The sequence below is a fragment of the Balaenoptera borealis genome (assembly GCF_965194805.1).
Source record: "Balaenoptera borealis genome assembly, chromosome: 1".
In the NCBI taxonomy this organism is placed as follows: domain Eukaryota; kingdom Metazoa; phylum Chordata; class Mammalia; order Artiodactyla; family Balaenopteridae; genus Balaenoptera; species Balaenoptera borealis.
Window position 1 is genome coordinate 162408647 of NC_138860.1, and position 17146 is coordinate 162425792.

The 17146-nt window shown below is 41.9% G+C and overlaps 1 protein-coding gene across 14 annotated transcripts in view; it reads right to left on the reverse strand.

Annotated features, from left to right (window-relative positions):
- Window positions 1-17146, reverse strand: part of MACF1 (microtubule actin crosslinking factor 1) — a 346247-nt gene that overhangs the window by 162819 nt on the left and 166282 nt on the right. For all 14 annotated transcript variants that reach the window (XM_082387379.1, XM_082387380.1, XM_082387378.1 and 11 more), the window contains exons 6-20: window positions 11600-11766; window positions 10699-10811; window positions 10491-10597; window positions 9951-10070; window positions 9711-9806; window positions 8605-8732; window positions 8429-8522; window positions 8071-8225; window positions 7108-7384; window positions 5950-6078; window positions 5141-5218; window positions 4243-4404; window positions 2785-2889; window positions 1901-1996; window positions 342-467 (exon numbers count right to left, since the gene is read on the reverse strand). In XM_082387379.1, coding sequence (XP_082243505.1) covers window positions 342-467; window positions 1901-1996; window positions 2785-2889; window positions 4243-4404; window positions 5141-5218; window positions 5950-6078; window positions 7108-7384; window positions 8071-8225; window positions 8429-8522; window positions 8605-8732; window positions 9711-9806; window positions 9951-10070; window positions 10491-10597; window positions 10699-10811; window positions 11600-11766 — 1953 coding nt within the window. The remainder of the gene's footprint in view (window positions 1-341; window positions 468-1900; window positions 1997-2784; window positions 2890-4242; window positions 4405-5140; window positions 5219-5949; window positions 6079-7107; window positions 7385-8070; window positions 8226-8428; window positions 8523-8604; window positions 8733-9710; window positions 9807-9950; window positions 10071-10490; window positions 10598-10698; window positions 10812-11599; window positions 11767-17146) is intronic.

The window sequence follows — 17146 nt, forward strand, 5'->3', positions numbered from 1 at the left end:
AATCCCGTCAACCCTATTTTTCATGCTCCACACCCCCATCTTTGGCTCCAACGACTGAATTAAAATAGGAACCATGCGAAGAAACTCTGATGAGCGCTACGTGGCTCAGGGGCACATGGCTGGGCCCTTGCTTCAACAGCACACCCAAGGGACTCATCAGCCACTTCTTTAAGAAAAGAAAAAAGGAAAGGAACAACGCTGATTACACTCTAATTGAATGTGAGACAAACTTTGTAATGGGGACCCCCAGCCCTGGTGCGTTCAAGGATATAAAGAGCAGCAGCTGATAGGGTTTTTACTCTGCTTCTCAGAGGCAATCATCCCACTGACGCAACACCCACCATGGAGTCCTGCAGCAGGTCCTCCAGGCGGGATAAGCTGGTGCTGTGGTCGCAGGAGTACTTCCGTTTGATGGATTCTTGGAGGTTCCTCAGGAATGACTCCAGGTCTCGAGCGTCACTGAAGAACTGTCGGGATAAGAGGGAGCGGTGCCTTGCGCTCAATACGTCACAACACCAAGGTGATAATGGAGAAAAAACAACCTGACTGTGCCTGCTGATTACACAATCGTGGATTACAAATGCCATGCCAGGGAAACAGTAGTGACAACTGCCACAAAGCCCGCTGAACCCAATAGAACAGTTAGTCTGCTTCACTCCTCAGAAATCACCGCTCTTTCCCCTTGAGTTTTGGCTAGTGACAGCACTTGACTGTCAGGTTTATTTCATGAAAAGCCTAGAGGTTGAGTGTCTCAATTCACTGATATGATTACAAAATGATCAGGGAGCTTATTTAATTAAGAGCAAATCCAAACAGAGATAAGAGCTTATTTCCTCTTCCCACCCTCACCTGAAAACAAGCAGTATGTTGGTTTTTTTTTTTTTATTTTTTATTTAATTTATTTATTTTTGGCTGCATTGGGTCTTTGTTGCTGCACGCGGGCTTTCTCTAGTTTCGGTAAGCGGGGGCTACTCTTCGTTGCAGTGCACGGGCTTCTCATTGCGGTGGCTTCTCTTGTTGCGGAGCATGAGCTCTAGGCAGGCCGGCTTCAGTAGTTGTGGCAAGCGGCTCTAGAGCACAGGCTCAGTAGTTGCGGCGCACGGGCTTAGTAGCTCCGCGGCATGTGGGATCTTCCCAGACCAGGGCTCGAACCCGTGTCCCCTGCATTGGCAGGCAGATTCTTAACCACTGCGCCACCAGAGAAGCCCAAGCAGTATGTTCTTGATGTAGCAATAGATTAAAGAAAAAAAAAAAACCAAAAAAACAAAAAACGGTTCTAATATTTTACAGCCCCTCCCATCAGGAGGTGGAGTCCATTTCTCCCCCGCCTGAAGCTGGGCGGGGGAACATCACTTGCTTTAGTCAATGGTACATTAATACACGTGACAGCAGAAAAAAATGCTTGTGCACCAGGGCCTGCCTTCTCTGGCTGCTTGTGGAACACAGCTATTCTGTGAAGGAGCCTAGGATAGCCTACTGGATTCTAGAGACTTGCATGTGGATTTGTACCCGATCACCCCAACCAACTGTCAGACATGTGAGTGACACCATTTGGGGCCAACCAGCCCCCAACCTGCCTGCCCACTGCCTACAGCCACACGTCACCCAGGCAAGATGAAAAAAAGCCTTCAGCTGAGCCTAGCCCAGACTGCCAACTCACAGAATCTCGAGCTAACGGTTGTTGCTCTAAGCAACTAACTTTTGGGGTGGTGGTTTATACAGTAAAGGGTAACTGATACAGATGTGTTTCTAACCTCACCCCTCCCGTGTGCATGCTTGCAGGCACACACCAACACACGCAATCACACTCACAATCTCTTGCCTGAATGAAAAAAAATATCCTCCTCATCCTCTCTGCGTGCGCGCACACATACACACACACACACACTAGCCCACGTACCTGAAAGTAAGCACTATTCTCCTTCACATGCTGCTCGACACACAAGCACAGCTGCTTCATCCACTGCAACTGGGACTGGACAGCAGCACTGTAAGCCTGCAACGACCAGGCACACGGACAGAAGGGCATGGGTTTAACAGACCTGCTACACATGTGCGATGTGCTCTTCCAAGTACACCTCTGCTAATGCTAGAGAGGCCAACAGAGGATAAGTGGAGATACTTGACTGGCATCTGCTCAAAGCTTCCCACGAGACAGAGGTTTGTCTTTCATCCTACATGGTTTTGTTAGGAGGGGTTACCCAGAAAAGGCCTCTTCCACACTCACTTGCAACTAAATGACCTGGTCAGCAAAACCCAGGCCTAAGCCAGTCTCTCCTGGCTTCCTCCGCTGCCTCTCTTCTCCGAGCACAGGCACCACACCAAAAGGCACGCAGGGTCTGTCTAGACAGTTATCTGAAAAACTATGGTTCAGAATTCCCTGGTGGTCTAGTGGTTAGGACTCTACGCTTTCACTGCTGAGGGCCCAGGTTCAATCCCTGATCAGGGAACTAAGACCCCACAAGCCTCACAATGTGGGGGGGAAAAAAAAAAAACACTTAAAAAAAAAAGAAAAGAAAAGAAAAGAAAAAATACGGTTCAAGTCACTTTCCCCGTGAAGCGAGGAGTCAATATCGTTTCTGTTGTTTCTCGTAGTATCCTCCTTAGACTATTAACAAAACTGTTTGCAGTCTTTTGGGGGCTGGGAAGAAAAGGGAGAAGATCCAGGACACATGATTCACTGACACTTGCTCCAAGTCCCTCAGCAAAGCTAAGTCTCTGCTTTGAATACTTGTATAGTAACAACCTCTGAGCACTTGACCCTCCCACCTTCAAGTCACACACCTCCACAGTCTGCTTGGCTGGGTGGTTCTCAAGGGACAGCAGCTCGGCTGTATCTTGTAGAGACCGAAACACGTCCTGTTTCTCCTCCAGTTCCATTGTCAATTCCTGAAAATTGAATTCAATTGTTTTCAATAAGTGCCTGTTAAGGGAGGAGTAGCTATAAAGAAAAAACCGTGTTCCCTGCCCTACTTTAAAGGAGCCCGCAACCCAGGGTTAGTGCCAAAATGAGAGGCATAAACAGTACATGCCAGAAGATTTCAGAGAAGAGCAAAAGTGCTGGAATTACTGGAGAATGATTCACAAAGGATATGGGATCTGAGCCAGACCTGAGTAAGTGGGGTCACACAGGATGAGACTCAAGGCAAGAAAGGAGGGAACGTGGCTGGATGGTTCACGTCAGCACCCACCGAACACGGTACCTGATCCGCATCCCTGACTGGCTGGCTCTGCTCAGACTGTACCCTCAGCTGCAGTGCCCTCCTCCGGCTCTACATTCTGTTAACACTTTAGGACCTGCTTTAGATGCCAGCTCTTCTGTGCAGCTGGGCACTGATCCTCACTATCAGATTTGACCCCTTCTCCTCGATGCTCACTTTCTTTATGTCTCTACCGTAGCCTAATTTCTGTTCTCATACAGACTGTTTATTGTATTACAGTATCTATTGTTTCTTCTTTACTTCAGAAGAATCACATACCATTCTCTAATGAAGTTAAGTGCTATTAAAAATCTTCCTGTTTTCATGGGGTTCATAATATCCTGAAAAACTCTCTGAAATGTGGGCAAACTGAAAATAACAAAAAAAAAATCCTACTTTATATCTTTCACTGAAAAGCATAAAAAGCATTGTTGCATCGGCCAATGCTGAATTTTCCTTCCCATTTTACAAACCAAGAGATGGAGACCAAAAAATTGTTGAATGAATTAAAGAGAATTCAGAATTTGTAAGAAGCCAAGAATATACCTCAGTTAAACAATATTAAGCCCTATACTAAGTGCTTTGCTATATTAACTTACTAAATCTTACTTAACCTTTTACACAATGCTTTGAAGTGCTACTATTTTCTCATTTTACAGAGGTCTAGGGAGAGTAAATGACTTGCCAAGGTCACAGAGCTAATAAGTGGAGGAATAAGAATCTGATGTTAGGTCTATCTCATTCCAAAGCCTATAACCTTGACCACAAAGTTATATTTCTTCTGAAATGATTCAATTTGCAGACTGCTGCTCTCTTCACCCAAGACCCTGCCTTTCTTAATGCATTCTAAATAAATTCATTCTAGGGCTCGATTTCCCCTCTCTCCATATACACTTTCTCACAGGAACAGATGCATTAAGCGGGGTCCCTATTTCTCTCTAACAAAATGCAAATCCAGAAACCCAAGCTCTCAGCAGACTAGCCCCTCTGGCTCCTTCTGCTGCTATTACAAAATATGACAGGTCTGTTGTGCTAGACTCACAGAGAAGTAATTTTTCTTGGCTGAGATACTGGGATTGTTGTCACTCCAATCATATGCTAGTTCCTCCTCCTCCTTCTCATTCAACCAGATCAACTCAGCTGTAGCTCTGGAGACAAATTTATGCAGACTCTGAAGGTGCCTCATCCGGAAGCTAGAAGTTTCCTAGACAAAGGCAGGATTACAAGGTTAGACTGCTAGGCTTTCATCTGTAGGATATATCATATTTGACATCAAAGCAAAGAATAGCTGAGAAAATGAACTTAGCCTTGCTTTTTCAATCTCTGGGTGCTTCTCCACAGACTTAAATTTAGTACAAGTTTGGTATAGGACTCCCAGAGAGCCCGTGTCAATCCCAGCTAGAAGTGAGAACACGCCAGGTCTGTGTGGGGCTCCCTGGATAAACAATGATCCTGGAACTGTCCTACTCTGGACATCTTGAAAGACAGGAATGAAGAACAACAGACAGAAGAGAAGTCCCCTCCCTGTCAATCTTAAACTTTTGGTTTTTGGGAATTCCCTGGTGTTCCAGTGGTTAGGACTCCACGCTCTCACTCCCGAGGGCCCTGGTTCAATCCCTGGTCGGGTAACTAAGATCCCGCAAGCCAGGTGGGGGTGGCGGCGGGGGGAGACTTAGTTTTGATGCCTCAGAGCACATATACCCACTGCTTTGGTGAAGTATGATAACTAGGATAAGCTCTACTTACTTAAAACTTCCTGGGGCAGTGGTTTTTGATCCATTAAGAAAATTGAGAAAATGTTATGATACATATGAACAACTGCACAGTAAACAATATAAACTAATAAACAGAAAACCAAAACAGGCTCAAACCAAGAGCCTTCTGAATTAGGGAACCACATTCTCCAGGAACAGAACAAAAGAGAGTTAGTCAAAACTCACCTTCAATTTACAATACTGTGTCTCCAGCTTTCCAAGAGTTTCAACATAACTGGTATGAAAATTTTGGGACATTTTTCCCTGATAAGAAAGGAATGAAACAAAAATATATTAGAGAAAGAGTAAGTAAACTATGTCTACAGCATGATTTCAACTATGTAAATATTACGTCTGCACATAGACAGAGATTGGCTACTCTGAGAAAACTTGAAGCTTTCTCAGCAAATCTTGCACAGCAAATCTCCAGGTGAGATTTGATAGCTCAGAGCAGCACTGAGTGAGGAACAGTCCAGCAGAGTGAGCACACCTGCGTGACCTCATGGTCTTGTGCTTCCAGCAATTCTGGGAGGTTTCTAAGCAAAACCTATACCTGGTGATTCCTCCAACTACTCAGCTGCTTTTTGGAAGAGGGGAGCTGAAATTTAAAATGGGAAGATAGAAAGAGTGAGAGAGAGGAGAGACCAAGTGAAGAGTTTTTCTTACCAGTTCTCTATTGCAGGTAGATGGCGAAGTGGAAAGAGCATGAACTTTTGGAGCAGAGGGCTTGAGTTTGGAAACTGCATTCACTACTTAACTAATTTTGACCTTAGCTTTCAGTATCACTATTCTTTTTACTAAAAAGGGGTTAAATAAAAAACACCTTTCTCACAGGGTTATTTCAAAGAGCAAGAGACGCTTCATGTGCTGAGGGGAGCTGTGGGCAAGTGCTGCAAGTGGGTACCCTTCTTCTCCGCAGGAACAGCTGCGCTGGGCACTGTCCCGTCGCGCACAGCCACCCCAGCCTCCCACAGTGGATTCTGAATGCCACACACCTCATACAGCCTGGCCTCTTTGACACTTGAGCCCAGTTCTTCCACACTGGCGTGGATGTGCTGCTGTGCTTCCAGCTGCAACTCCACACTAGGCAGGTCATTGCCCCACTCCGCTCGCTCCAGTTTCATCTGAAAAAAAGAAAAATTACGAATATAATTTACTGCTAAGTTGGCAGAAAAAGAAAACTGTCACAATCGGTTTTGGACAAGGGGGCTGGGGAGAGGGGATAAAGAAAACTGTCAGAATCAGTTTGGACAAGGGGGCTGGGGAGAGGGGATTGAGAAAAAGGACATCTAAACTATCTCCATCTTGGTCTCTTACAGGAAAGTATGCCATAACCACCCCCAAGGAGCTGGAGAATAAACCCCAACACCTATAGCAGCAGAAGCAGCCTTTTGCTGCTGCATTATGGGAATACGTCCCTGCATTTGCCAACCAGAAAGGCGTTCCCACAGGCTGAAATGCTTAACTTTATAGTTTAGGCATTTCCCTTTATGGGGTCTCTTCATTTCACAATCAGAATGGAGATAAGAAATAAATATCTGTAAATACTAAGCTTCATTCATGCCACCAACTATTGGCCAACGGAAGATAATTGTAAAACAGCTTGCCTTTGAATATTTTTATTTATTGGTACATGGAAAATCCATCCTCAGACGATGGGAAGAATTTAACACAAAACAAAAGGGTTAGAGGATAAGAGGACAATCTCGAACTCGAACCATTATCCTAGAATACATGTAAATAATGTCCCTGAGAACTGTGAAACACAGCAGTCTTGCTTACTCTTAAGAGCTGAGACAAAAACAACAGTAGAGAAGCAGCTCCTCTGACAATGAGAGCATTTCAGAAAAGATAACAGATTTACAGACTCTGCAACTTCTTCCACCAGCTCCCACTTAGAGCACAGTTGGCTGAAGGGAAGATTCCTGAAGGGCTTCAAATTAGAAAAGCCTATGCATTTAGTATGGGATTTTGAGGATCTGAACTGAACCTACCCTTTCAAAATTTAATAGAGAAGGAGGCTTGGGACCCAGGTAGCAGCAATAATTGAGGGGATCTATACAAGGCACATAGAGCAACCTAACCCTCTGAGACAAGCTGCTGGATCCAGTAAACCTCAGTGCACTGCATAAGCATTTGGAATATACACCCACCTGCATTTCTTCCACCCAAGACAGTAGTTCATACACAAATCGGAGGTTGCCTTCATCTTCAGAGGAGGAGATAGACACAAGTTCAGCCCGAGTCATGGGCTTTCGGAACCAGGAGGTAGAAGAAGAATGGGTTCCTTTGGTCAAGGGTTCTGCCTTCAGATGAGTAGTGGTTAAAGTAGAGGGTGGAACCAATTCAAGTGAAGTGAAATGGCCCTTCCGATACAAGTTTGTGCACTCTAGACGCAAGGTAACCAGCTCGTCCTGCAAACGCATGACCCTGAAGTGGAAGACGAGAAAGAAAAGATTAAATCTGTAACGTGCTTTTTAAGATAAAATCCTCCCTATCCATTTGACAAGGATGAAGTAAAAATAAAAATGAGATCATATTAGGAAAAGTGTTTTGAGAAAGAAAACGTGTTCTGTGAATGCAAGGTGATATTATTAACATCTTCATCGTTCAGAGCTGTCACTGAGGCAAATGCCAAGTCACAGCATTAACTCGAGGCAAGTAAATCAATACCAGTTCCTATAACTCTTGGATGATATAACAGAATAAACCATGGATTAGGGGTCAAAAGATGCGGCTCTTAGTCTCGGCTCTGTACAAAGATCCTCATCCCCTCTGTGGGTGTTGGTTTCCTCCTCCATGAAATGCTACATCGAATCACCCCAGCAGTTCTAAAAGCAGACGTGGTCCCACACGGCTGCAGTCACCCTGAAGCATGTGGGGGCGTTATAAGATGCCACACAAAGATTAGGGAACCCTACAGGTACTTAGTGGGCAGGGCCAACAGTAAAGGGAAAACTGTCTTCTACCATGAGAATTTTCCTGCCCCAAATACCTATAACATCCCCACTGAGACGCTGACTTCTAGCATCCAGGTTACAAGATTCAGTGCCCGACTCTTGATCCTTGAGCCTGAGCAGTAAGCAAGCCCTCCGTTTGAGTCCCATGTTCCTCACCTAAAAGCCAACTCTTCTAGCTGGTAGTAATTCTCATCCCTTAGGATCTGGAGATCCACCTGCAGCTGTCTGATGAGACCTTCACACTCCTGAATGTACATGATGACATCTGACTCACACTGCACTGGTTGCCCTGATTCCAGGTGAGCAGCGTCCTGAGAGAGAAAGGGAGAAGAAGAGTGGGAAAACTCCCATTACTCCCACCCACCAGGACCAAGGGAGCCACGCGGTTCAATTCCACTGTAATTCCAAGAGAAAGGAAGCTGGATCCCTTAACTGTTGACTTCAACCATTAGAGCACAAGGTTAGAAGTGGAAAACATGTGACATAAGAAGTGAGATAGAATAGTCAGACTTACAGCCTGCAGTGTATTCTTAGCTAATGTCAGTTTTTCTTCACAGTTCAAAGCACCATTCTGGATTTTGTTTGCAATCTGTAGCAGCAATTCCAGCCTAAAATGAGATCAAGACCACAGTCAAGTGCAGGGCTCAAAGCAGCCCAGTAAGTAATGTCACCTTCAGGCTCTGAACCCACCTCTCTACAGCTGGTCGAAGTGACTTCTCTCGCTCCAGCATCTCAATGATGAGTTTTCCCCACTCTTCTTCCACATCATTAGGGTGATAACCTTGAGGCAGTTTAATTCGGCCAAATTCAATCCATACCTAAAAAACCCAGAGATAACCCTTTTAGTCCCAAAACAGCCATGCCCTCAGGTCCCAGTTTTAATTAATTCTTTGCTTCTTTACCCAGCCATTCAGCAGTTTTCCCCATTGTCTAATAAGAGAAAACAACCAAATATTTTAGCAGTACCTCACCTCTAGGTGAGAGAAAAAAAATCACCTCTAGGGGGCTTCCCTGGTGGCGCAGTGGTTAAGAATCCGCCTGCCAATGCAGGGGACACGGGTTCGAGCCCTGGTCCGGGAAGATCCCACATGCAGCGGAGCAGCTAAGCCCGTGCGCCGCAACTACTGAGCCTGCGCTCTAGAGCCCGCAAGCCACGACTACTGAGGTCTGTGCGCCCAGGGCCCGTGTTTCACAACAACAGAAGCCACCGCAATGAGAAGCCTGTGCACCACGACAAAGAGTAGCCACCCACTTACCACAACTAGAGAAAGCCCGTGCACAGCAATGAAGACCCAACACAGCCAAAAATAAATAAATTTATTAAAAAAAAAAATACATGGACCACTTGCTTGAAACCCTTCCATTCCTTCTATACTTTCCATAAATCCTCCTGTCCTCTCCATACCCCTCCCCTCCACTGTGGAAAGGTTAAATGCCCATCTCTACAGCTTCAAATTCTCTAGGAATCAAAATGTGAAGGAAAGTCTCTTTTCTTTCTATCCTAGGGAAAGAATTAGCTTCCCTCTGAGAAACAGGAAAACATGTATAAAACTCAAGATTTCTGAATAACTGTATGCCAATTTTCAACAGGCCCTTTAAAAAACAGAGATGGCTGATACTTCCCCTTGACCGTCAATCTTCAAGAGCAGCCTGAGAGTGATGCTCGATTTGTCACCCTGAGAATACTGCTATTACAATGAAGGTTCGGAAGAAGATGCAGGGAATCTGCCTAACAAAGAAGCAACAAAGAGCACACCAGCAAACCCTAAGTCTCAGCAAATGATAAGTTTCCTTACCTCCAATAATTTATATAATTCCTCAATTCTTCCTTTTTCTCTCTCCTTGGCCAGAATTTCTGTCTCTTTGAAGTGTATATATTGATTATAAAGTGCCTACAAAATTAATATTTGGTGAATGAATGCAAGCAACCCGGTCTAATTTTTCATACCACCTCACCCAGGAGCCAGCAGCAACAAGCTCTGAGACTTACTCCCCAGAGTGAATTTACAAAAAACAATTTAAGTCCATGACTTTACCTTTAGTTCAACAGGGTTCTGGGGAAAAGATTTATCTGACATCAGTATTGTATGCTGTTTGATCCAGGGAATGAGGGAGTCCACTCGGCTTTGGTATTCTTGCCACCTGGCGTCTACTTCCTATTGCCAAAAGGTAGATATCACACACCTTCTGGTTAGCAGTATGCAAGACAAGCACAGGAGAAAGCAGCTCAGGCCATCCCAAACCACATGAAATCCTTTCCTCTAATTGCCTACACAGACACAGCCATTCAGTTTAATGCTCAGAGTCCCAGTTTCAAAGCTCCTCAAGGACTCTCAAGATGGGATTTAATTTCCTGACACCTAGAATAGCCTATGCTGGACACTGCAAAATTAGTGATATCTAGACTCATTCCCACAGACCAAGGACAATAACCATGTATAAAGATGATGTGGATTCAGTCTGCTCTGTTTAAAAGTGCTCTGTATACACTGAGTGCTTAAGAAACCTACTCTAATCAATACATTCCACCCAAACAAATCATAGCCAGAAGGTATTTTAGGGAAGTGTTCTTTTACCGTAGCACTGATCCCTTCTCCACCCTCAGGGACTTTAGGGAAGGCATCATATATAGAAGACACATAAGTGATTACAGACTTTTCATCTGGAGATGGCACATCCACATCTGAGAGACAAAAGGCAAGAAATTTCTTAGAACAAAGGAACCCGCTGGGGGAAGGAATAATGAATATATGTCAAACATCATCAACTTCAGTCAGCTCTCACCTTCTGCATCCAGTAACCGGGTGACGCCCAGTCTTTCTGCTACTTCGAAAGCCTGTTCCAGATTCTCTCGGTTACTCTGGATCTGTACCCTCTCCATATCTACCAGATCAGGTCTGTAAAAGTCCACCAAAGTATATGAAAGGCCCCCAGCTACATAGCACATGGGAGTTCACACAAAGAAACCCTCTTAAGAGTACTCAGAGCTGAAAAACACTGGATGAGTTAGAGAGAAAGCAAGAGGCTTAGAGGAGCGCTAGTCCCATTTTTACTCACACTCCAGGAGCCCAGTGCTCCATAATTCTAAACTTACGTAATAGTAGGTTTGTTGGATTTCAAGGGAAAGGTATCAACTTTCCCTGTGAGTGTTCATGACCACTAAGAGTACAATAAATTTTGATTTTCGTCATTCAAAATTCCTATCTTCCTCACCCACTCCAAGCAAGTCCCCACTACAGGCCCTTTGCACTTGTTATTTCCTCCGAGTGAAACATGCTGAGCCTAGAGACCTGCATGGCCCACTACTCCTCATCTGTGACTCTGCTCCAACATCTTCATCAGAGAGACCACCTCTGACCACTCTGTCCAAAATGCCACAACCCCCATCATTCTCTTTCCCTCCACTGCACTCACCACTGTAAGACAGCATACACTTATTTGTTTATTGCCTATCTTCCCCACTGAAAAGTAAGCTCCATGAGGGCAAGAATTTAGCTGTTTTCTTCACTGCTATATGAGCCCAGTGCCTGGAATAGTAGGAGTTCAATACATATTCCTTGTTAAAATAAATAAAATGAATCAGAGCCTGGATTGTTGGTTGAGGGGAAATGTGGCATTATAGCTGATTACAAACAAGAGATGAGAAGAAGCCTCTCCAGGCCCACTGAAACTCCACTGTATTTACCTGTATCGGTGAATAAGTGCATTGAACATCTTCCCATCACTCCAGCAGGAGGAAAAGTTGGTGCATTTGATTCCTGTGTAACCAGCTGTCACTTTCTGGGTCCACAGGAGCAGCTTCTCCTTAGCTGACATGTCCCCTGATTCTCCACTAATGTAGATGTCAGAGATCTGCCAAAAGATAGGACGTGAAGTAATTTAGTATAAACATGATGAAGCCTTTTAACCTTCTCTTCATACATTATGGCTCTTAGAAGAAGAGGGAGATCCAAGGCTGGCAGCACTTCAAGATGACAACTCCAACATATATTCACCCTATTTGGTAGTCAAAGAAATGCAAATTAAAATTTTGAGAGGTCATTTTTTTACCTGTCGAATTAGAATAGATTTTTCTTTTTTTAATGATACTACTCAGTATTGGAAAGAATATCTGAAATTGGGTATTCTCATACATTGCCACTGGTGAGAGTATAAAGGGCATAATTTCTCTGGAGGACGGTTTTTAATAAGTCTTAAAATACACATACACTTGATAGGAAGTCATCAGAGAAATGTGCAAAAAATTTTATACAAGAATGTTTATCAACACCAAAAGGCAAAGGCAACAAAGGCAAAACAAACAACAGGGACTACAGCAAACTAAAAGGCTTGTGCACAGCAAAGGAAACCATCAACAAAATGAAAAGGCAACCTACGGAATGGGAGAAAATATTTATAAATCATATATCTGATAAAGGGTTAATATCCAAAATATATAAAGAATTCATTAAACTCAAAGCAAAGAAACAAACAATCCGATTTAAAATTGGGCAGAAGATCTGAATAGACATTTCTCTAAAGAAGACATACAAAGGGCTATCAGGTGCATGAAAAGGTATTCAACATCACTAATCATTAGGGAAACACAAATCGAAACCATAATGAGTTATGACCTCACACCTATTAGAATGGCTGTCATCATAAAGACAACATAACAAGTATTGGTAAAAATGTGAAGCAAAGGGAACACTCGTGCACTCTTGGTGGGACTATAAATTGGTACAATCACTCTGGAAAACAGTATGAAGATTCCTCAAAAAATTAGAAACAGAACTATCATATGATCTAGCAACCTTACTTCTGGGTACATCCAAAGGAAATGAAAACAAGATATCGAAAAGATATCTGCACTCTCAATGTTCACTGCAGCATTATTCACAATAGCCAGGATATGGAAACAACCTAAGTGTCCATCAAAAGTTGTGGTATATACAATGGAATATTATTCAGCCATGAAAAAGGAAACCCCGTCATTTGTGACAACATGGATGAAACTTGAGGGCATTATGTTAAGTGAAATAAGCCAGACAAGGACAAATACTGCATGATATCACTTATATGTGGAATCTAAAAAAAAAAGAAAAAGAAAAAAGTTAAAGTCATAGAAACAGAGAGTAGAATAGTAGTTGCCAAGGGATAGTGGTGGGGGAAATAGGGAGAGGATAGAAAAAGGGTATAAACTTTCAGCTATAAGCTGAATACGGTCTGAGGATTTAATGTAAAAGATAGGTGACTACAGTTGATAACACTGTATGGTAATAACTGAAATTTGTCAAGAGAGTAGAACTTAAATGTTCTCACACACACAAAAAAATGCGAGGTAACGGATGTGTTAGTTAACTAGAGGTGGGAATACTTTCTCAATATATACATAAAGGCACACCTGGGAGGCACTACAGGTTCAGTTCCAGACCACAGCAATAGAGGAGATATCAATCACAATAAAGTGAGTCACATGCATGTTTTGGTTTCCCGGTACATATAAAAGCCATGTTTACACTACACTATATTATCAATACATGCGCGACAGCACTATGTCTTAAAAAAACAATGTACACACCTTAATTAAAAAACACTTTATTGCTAAAAAATGCTAACCATCATCTGGGCCTTCAGCAAGTTGTAATCTTTTTGCTGGTGGAGGGTTTGAAATATTACAAGAAGTGAGCAAATGCTGTTGGAAAAATGATGCCAGCAGTCTTGCTCAACGCGTGGTTGCCAAAAACCATTTGTAAAAAACGCAGTATCTGTAAAGCACAATAAAACAAGGTCTGCCTGTATATCAAATCACCATGATGTACACTTTAAATATGTCACAAAAATGCTTATCAAAATATGATAAATATTTTATAGCAAAATGCTATAAAGAGCTTAAACTCTAACGAGGGATTGATTGGTTACCAATTATAGCACATACACATGGTAGAATTCTTTGTAGCACTTAAAAAGGTATGCTTTAGGGCTTCCCTGGTGGCGCAGTGGTTGAGAGTCTGCCTGCCAATGCAGGGCACACGGGTTCAAGCCCCGGTCCGGGAGGATCCCACATGCCGCGGAGCAACTGGGCCCGTGAGCCACAATTGCTGAGCCTGCGCGTCTGGAGCCTGTGCTCCGCAACAAGAGAGGCTGCCATAGTGAGAGGCCCGCGCGCTGTGATGAAGAGTGGCCCCCGCTTGCCGCAACTGGAGAAGGCCCTCGCGCAGAAACGAAGACCCAACACAGCCATAAATAAATTAAATAAATAAATAATTAATTAATTTAAAAAAAAAAAAGCCAATAAAGAGGCAAGCCTCGTGGAAGGGAAAGCTTGCTAAAAAAAAAAAAAAAAAAAAAAAAAAAAGGTATGCTTTAGTAAAAAAAAAAAAAAAAGAAGTAATTGATGAGGAAAAATAAACAAATAAAATGAAATAAAATAAAATAAAAAAGGAAATGTGTTGTCAAATAAACTGGCTGCCTTTGCTAAGTCTTCCCCTAGTGTAAAAATACTCTGAGATATTTCTACCATATAAAGTTTGCTGATTTTATTACCAATAAAAAATCTTATTTATGGAAAAAAAAGATATGCTTTAGAAAACGTTAATGATAGGAAAATGATCACCATATTTTACAAAAAGAAAAAGAAAACAAACAAAATAATATATAACACTGATTTTACATGAAAAATATACAATATATAGTTAAGTAATAGTCATATATATGCATAATGTATGTGATAGATGCATATATGTATGCGTATATACACCAAACTAGTAATCATAGTTATCTCTAAGTGGTAGCATTACAGATGATTTTTATATTTCCCAAATTTTCTACATTATGTATATTTTTATATTTAGAAAAAAGTTATTTTAAGAAACCTCCAAAATCTAGCACAGGACCTACTTTGAAGAAATGTCACTCTGAGAGAGGAGAAAAGTGCATGCCTTTGATTCCACACAAGCCTAGGGTTGAATCTCAAGTTCACCAACTATAAGCTGGACCTTGGTTATACCATCTGTAAAGTGGGAATCACACCTATTACCTTTTCAGGATTGCTGTGACAATCAACGATATTATACAGTGAAATACCCAGCCCAAACACAGGGCTAAGCTCGACAAAGTTCCCTTCTCTCTTCCTTGTATAAATGGTGGTTCTCCTTCAGTTACTGCCTGTCTAACTCCCACAGCACCGTCAGTCTATATCATCAATTAAATGCTATCTTTTTTTTTTGATTTTTAGAAATTTCATGTAATGTCTGAAACATTTATATTAACATATTTCCATACATATTTCCATACAAATACAAATATGATTTTTAGAAATTTCATGTAATGTCTGAAACATTTATATTAACATATTTCCATACATATTTCCATACAAATACAAATATAAGATTTTTAGAAATTTCATGTAATGTCTGAAACATTTATATTAACATATTTCCATACAAATAAACCAATGAAAGTTTAGTATTAGTTGTTTTGTTTGTTTTTTTATACTGCAGGTTCTTATTAGGCATCAGTTTTATACACATCAGTGTATACATGTCAATCCCAATCGCCCAATTCAGCACACCACCATCCCCACCCCACCGCAGTTTTCCCCCCTTGGTGTCCATATGCCCATTCTCTACATCTGTGTCTCAACTTCTGCCCTGCAAACTGGCTCATCTGTACCATTTTTCTAGGTTCCGCATACATGCATTAATATACGATATTTGTTTTTCTCTTTCTGACTTACTTCACTCTGTATGACAGTCTCTAGATCCATCCACGTCTCAACAAATGACTCAATTTCGTTCCTTTTTATGGCTGAGTAATATTCCATTGTATATATGTACCACAACTTCTTTATCCATTCGTCTGTTGATGGGCATTTAGGTTGCTTCCATGACCTGGCTATTGTAAATAGTGCTGCAATGAACATTCGGGTGCATGTGTCTTTTTGAATTACGGTTTTCTCTGGGTATATGCCCAGTAGTGGGATTGCTGGGTCATATGGTAATTCTATTTTTAGTTTTTTAAGGAACCTCCTTATTGTTCTCCATAGTGGCTGTATCAATTTACATTCCCACCAACAGTGCAAGAGGGTTCCCTTTTCACCACACCCTCTCCAGCATTTGTTGTTTGTAGATTTTCTGATGATGCCCATTCTAACAGGAGTGAGGTGATACCTCATTGTAGTTTTGATTTGCATTTCTCTAATAATTAGTGATGTTGAGCATCTTTTCATGTGCTTCGTGGCCGTCTGTATGTCTTCTTTGGAGAAATGTCTATTTAGGTCTTCTGCCCATTTTTGGATTGGGGTGTTTGTTTCTTTGATATTGAGCTGAATGAGCTGTTTATATATTTTGGAGATTAATCCTTTGTCCGTTGATTCATTTGCAAATATTTTCTCCCATGCTGAGGGTTGTCTTTTCGTCTTGTTTATGGTTTCCTTTGCTGTGCAAAAGCTTTGAAGTTTCATTAGGTCCCACTTGTTTATTTTTGTTTTTATTTCCATTACTCTAGGAGGTGGATCAAAAAAGATCTTGCTGTGATTTATGTCAAAGAGTGTTCTTCCTATGTTTTCCTCTAAGAGTTTTATAGTGTCCAGTCTTATATTTAGGTCTCTAATCCATTTTGAGTTTATTTTTGTGTATGGTGTTAGGGAGTATTCTAATTTCATTCTTTTACATGTAGCTGTCCAGTTTTCCCAGCACCACTTATTGAAGAGACTGTCTCTTCTCCATTGTATATCTTTGCCTCCTTTGTCATAGATTAGTTGACCATAGGTGCGTGGGTTTATCTCTGGGCTTTCTATTTTGTTCCATTGATCTATGATTCTGTTTTTGTGCCAGTACCATATTGTCCTGATTATTGTAGCTTTGTAGTATAGTCTGAAGTCAGGGAGTCTGATTCCTCCAGCTCCGTTTTTTTCCCTCAAGACTGCTTTGGCTATTCGGGGTCTTTTGTGTCTCCATACAAATTTTAGTTCTGTAAAAAATGCCATTGGTAATTTGATAGGGATTGCATTGAATCTGTAGATTGCTTTGGGTAGTATAGTCATTTTCACAATATTGATTCTTCCAATCCAAGAACGTGGTATATCTCTCCACCTGTTGGTATCATCTTTAATTTCTTTCATCAGTGTCTTATAGTTTTCTGCATACAGGTCTTTTGTCTCCCTAGGTAGGTTTATTCCTAGGTATTTTATTCTTTTTTTGCAATGGTAAATGGGAGTATTTCCTTAATTTCTCTTTCAGATTTTTCATCA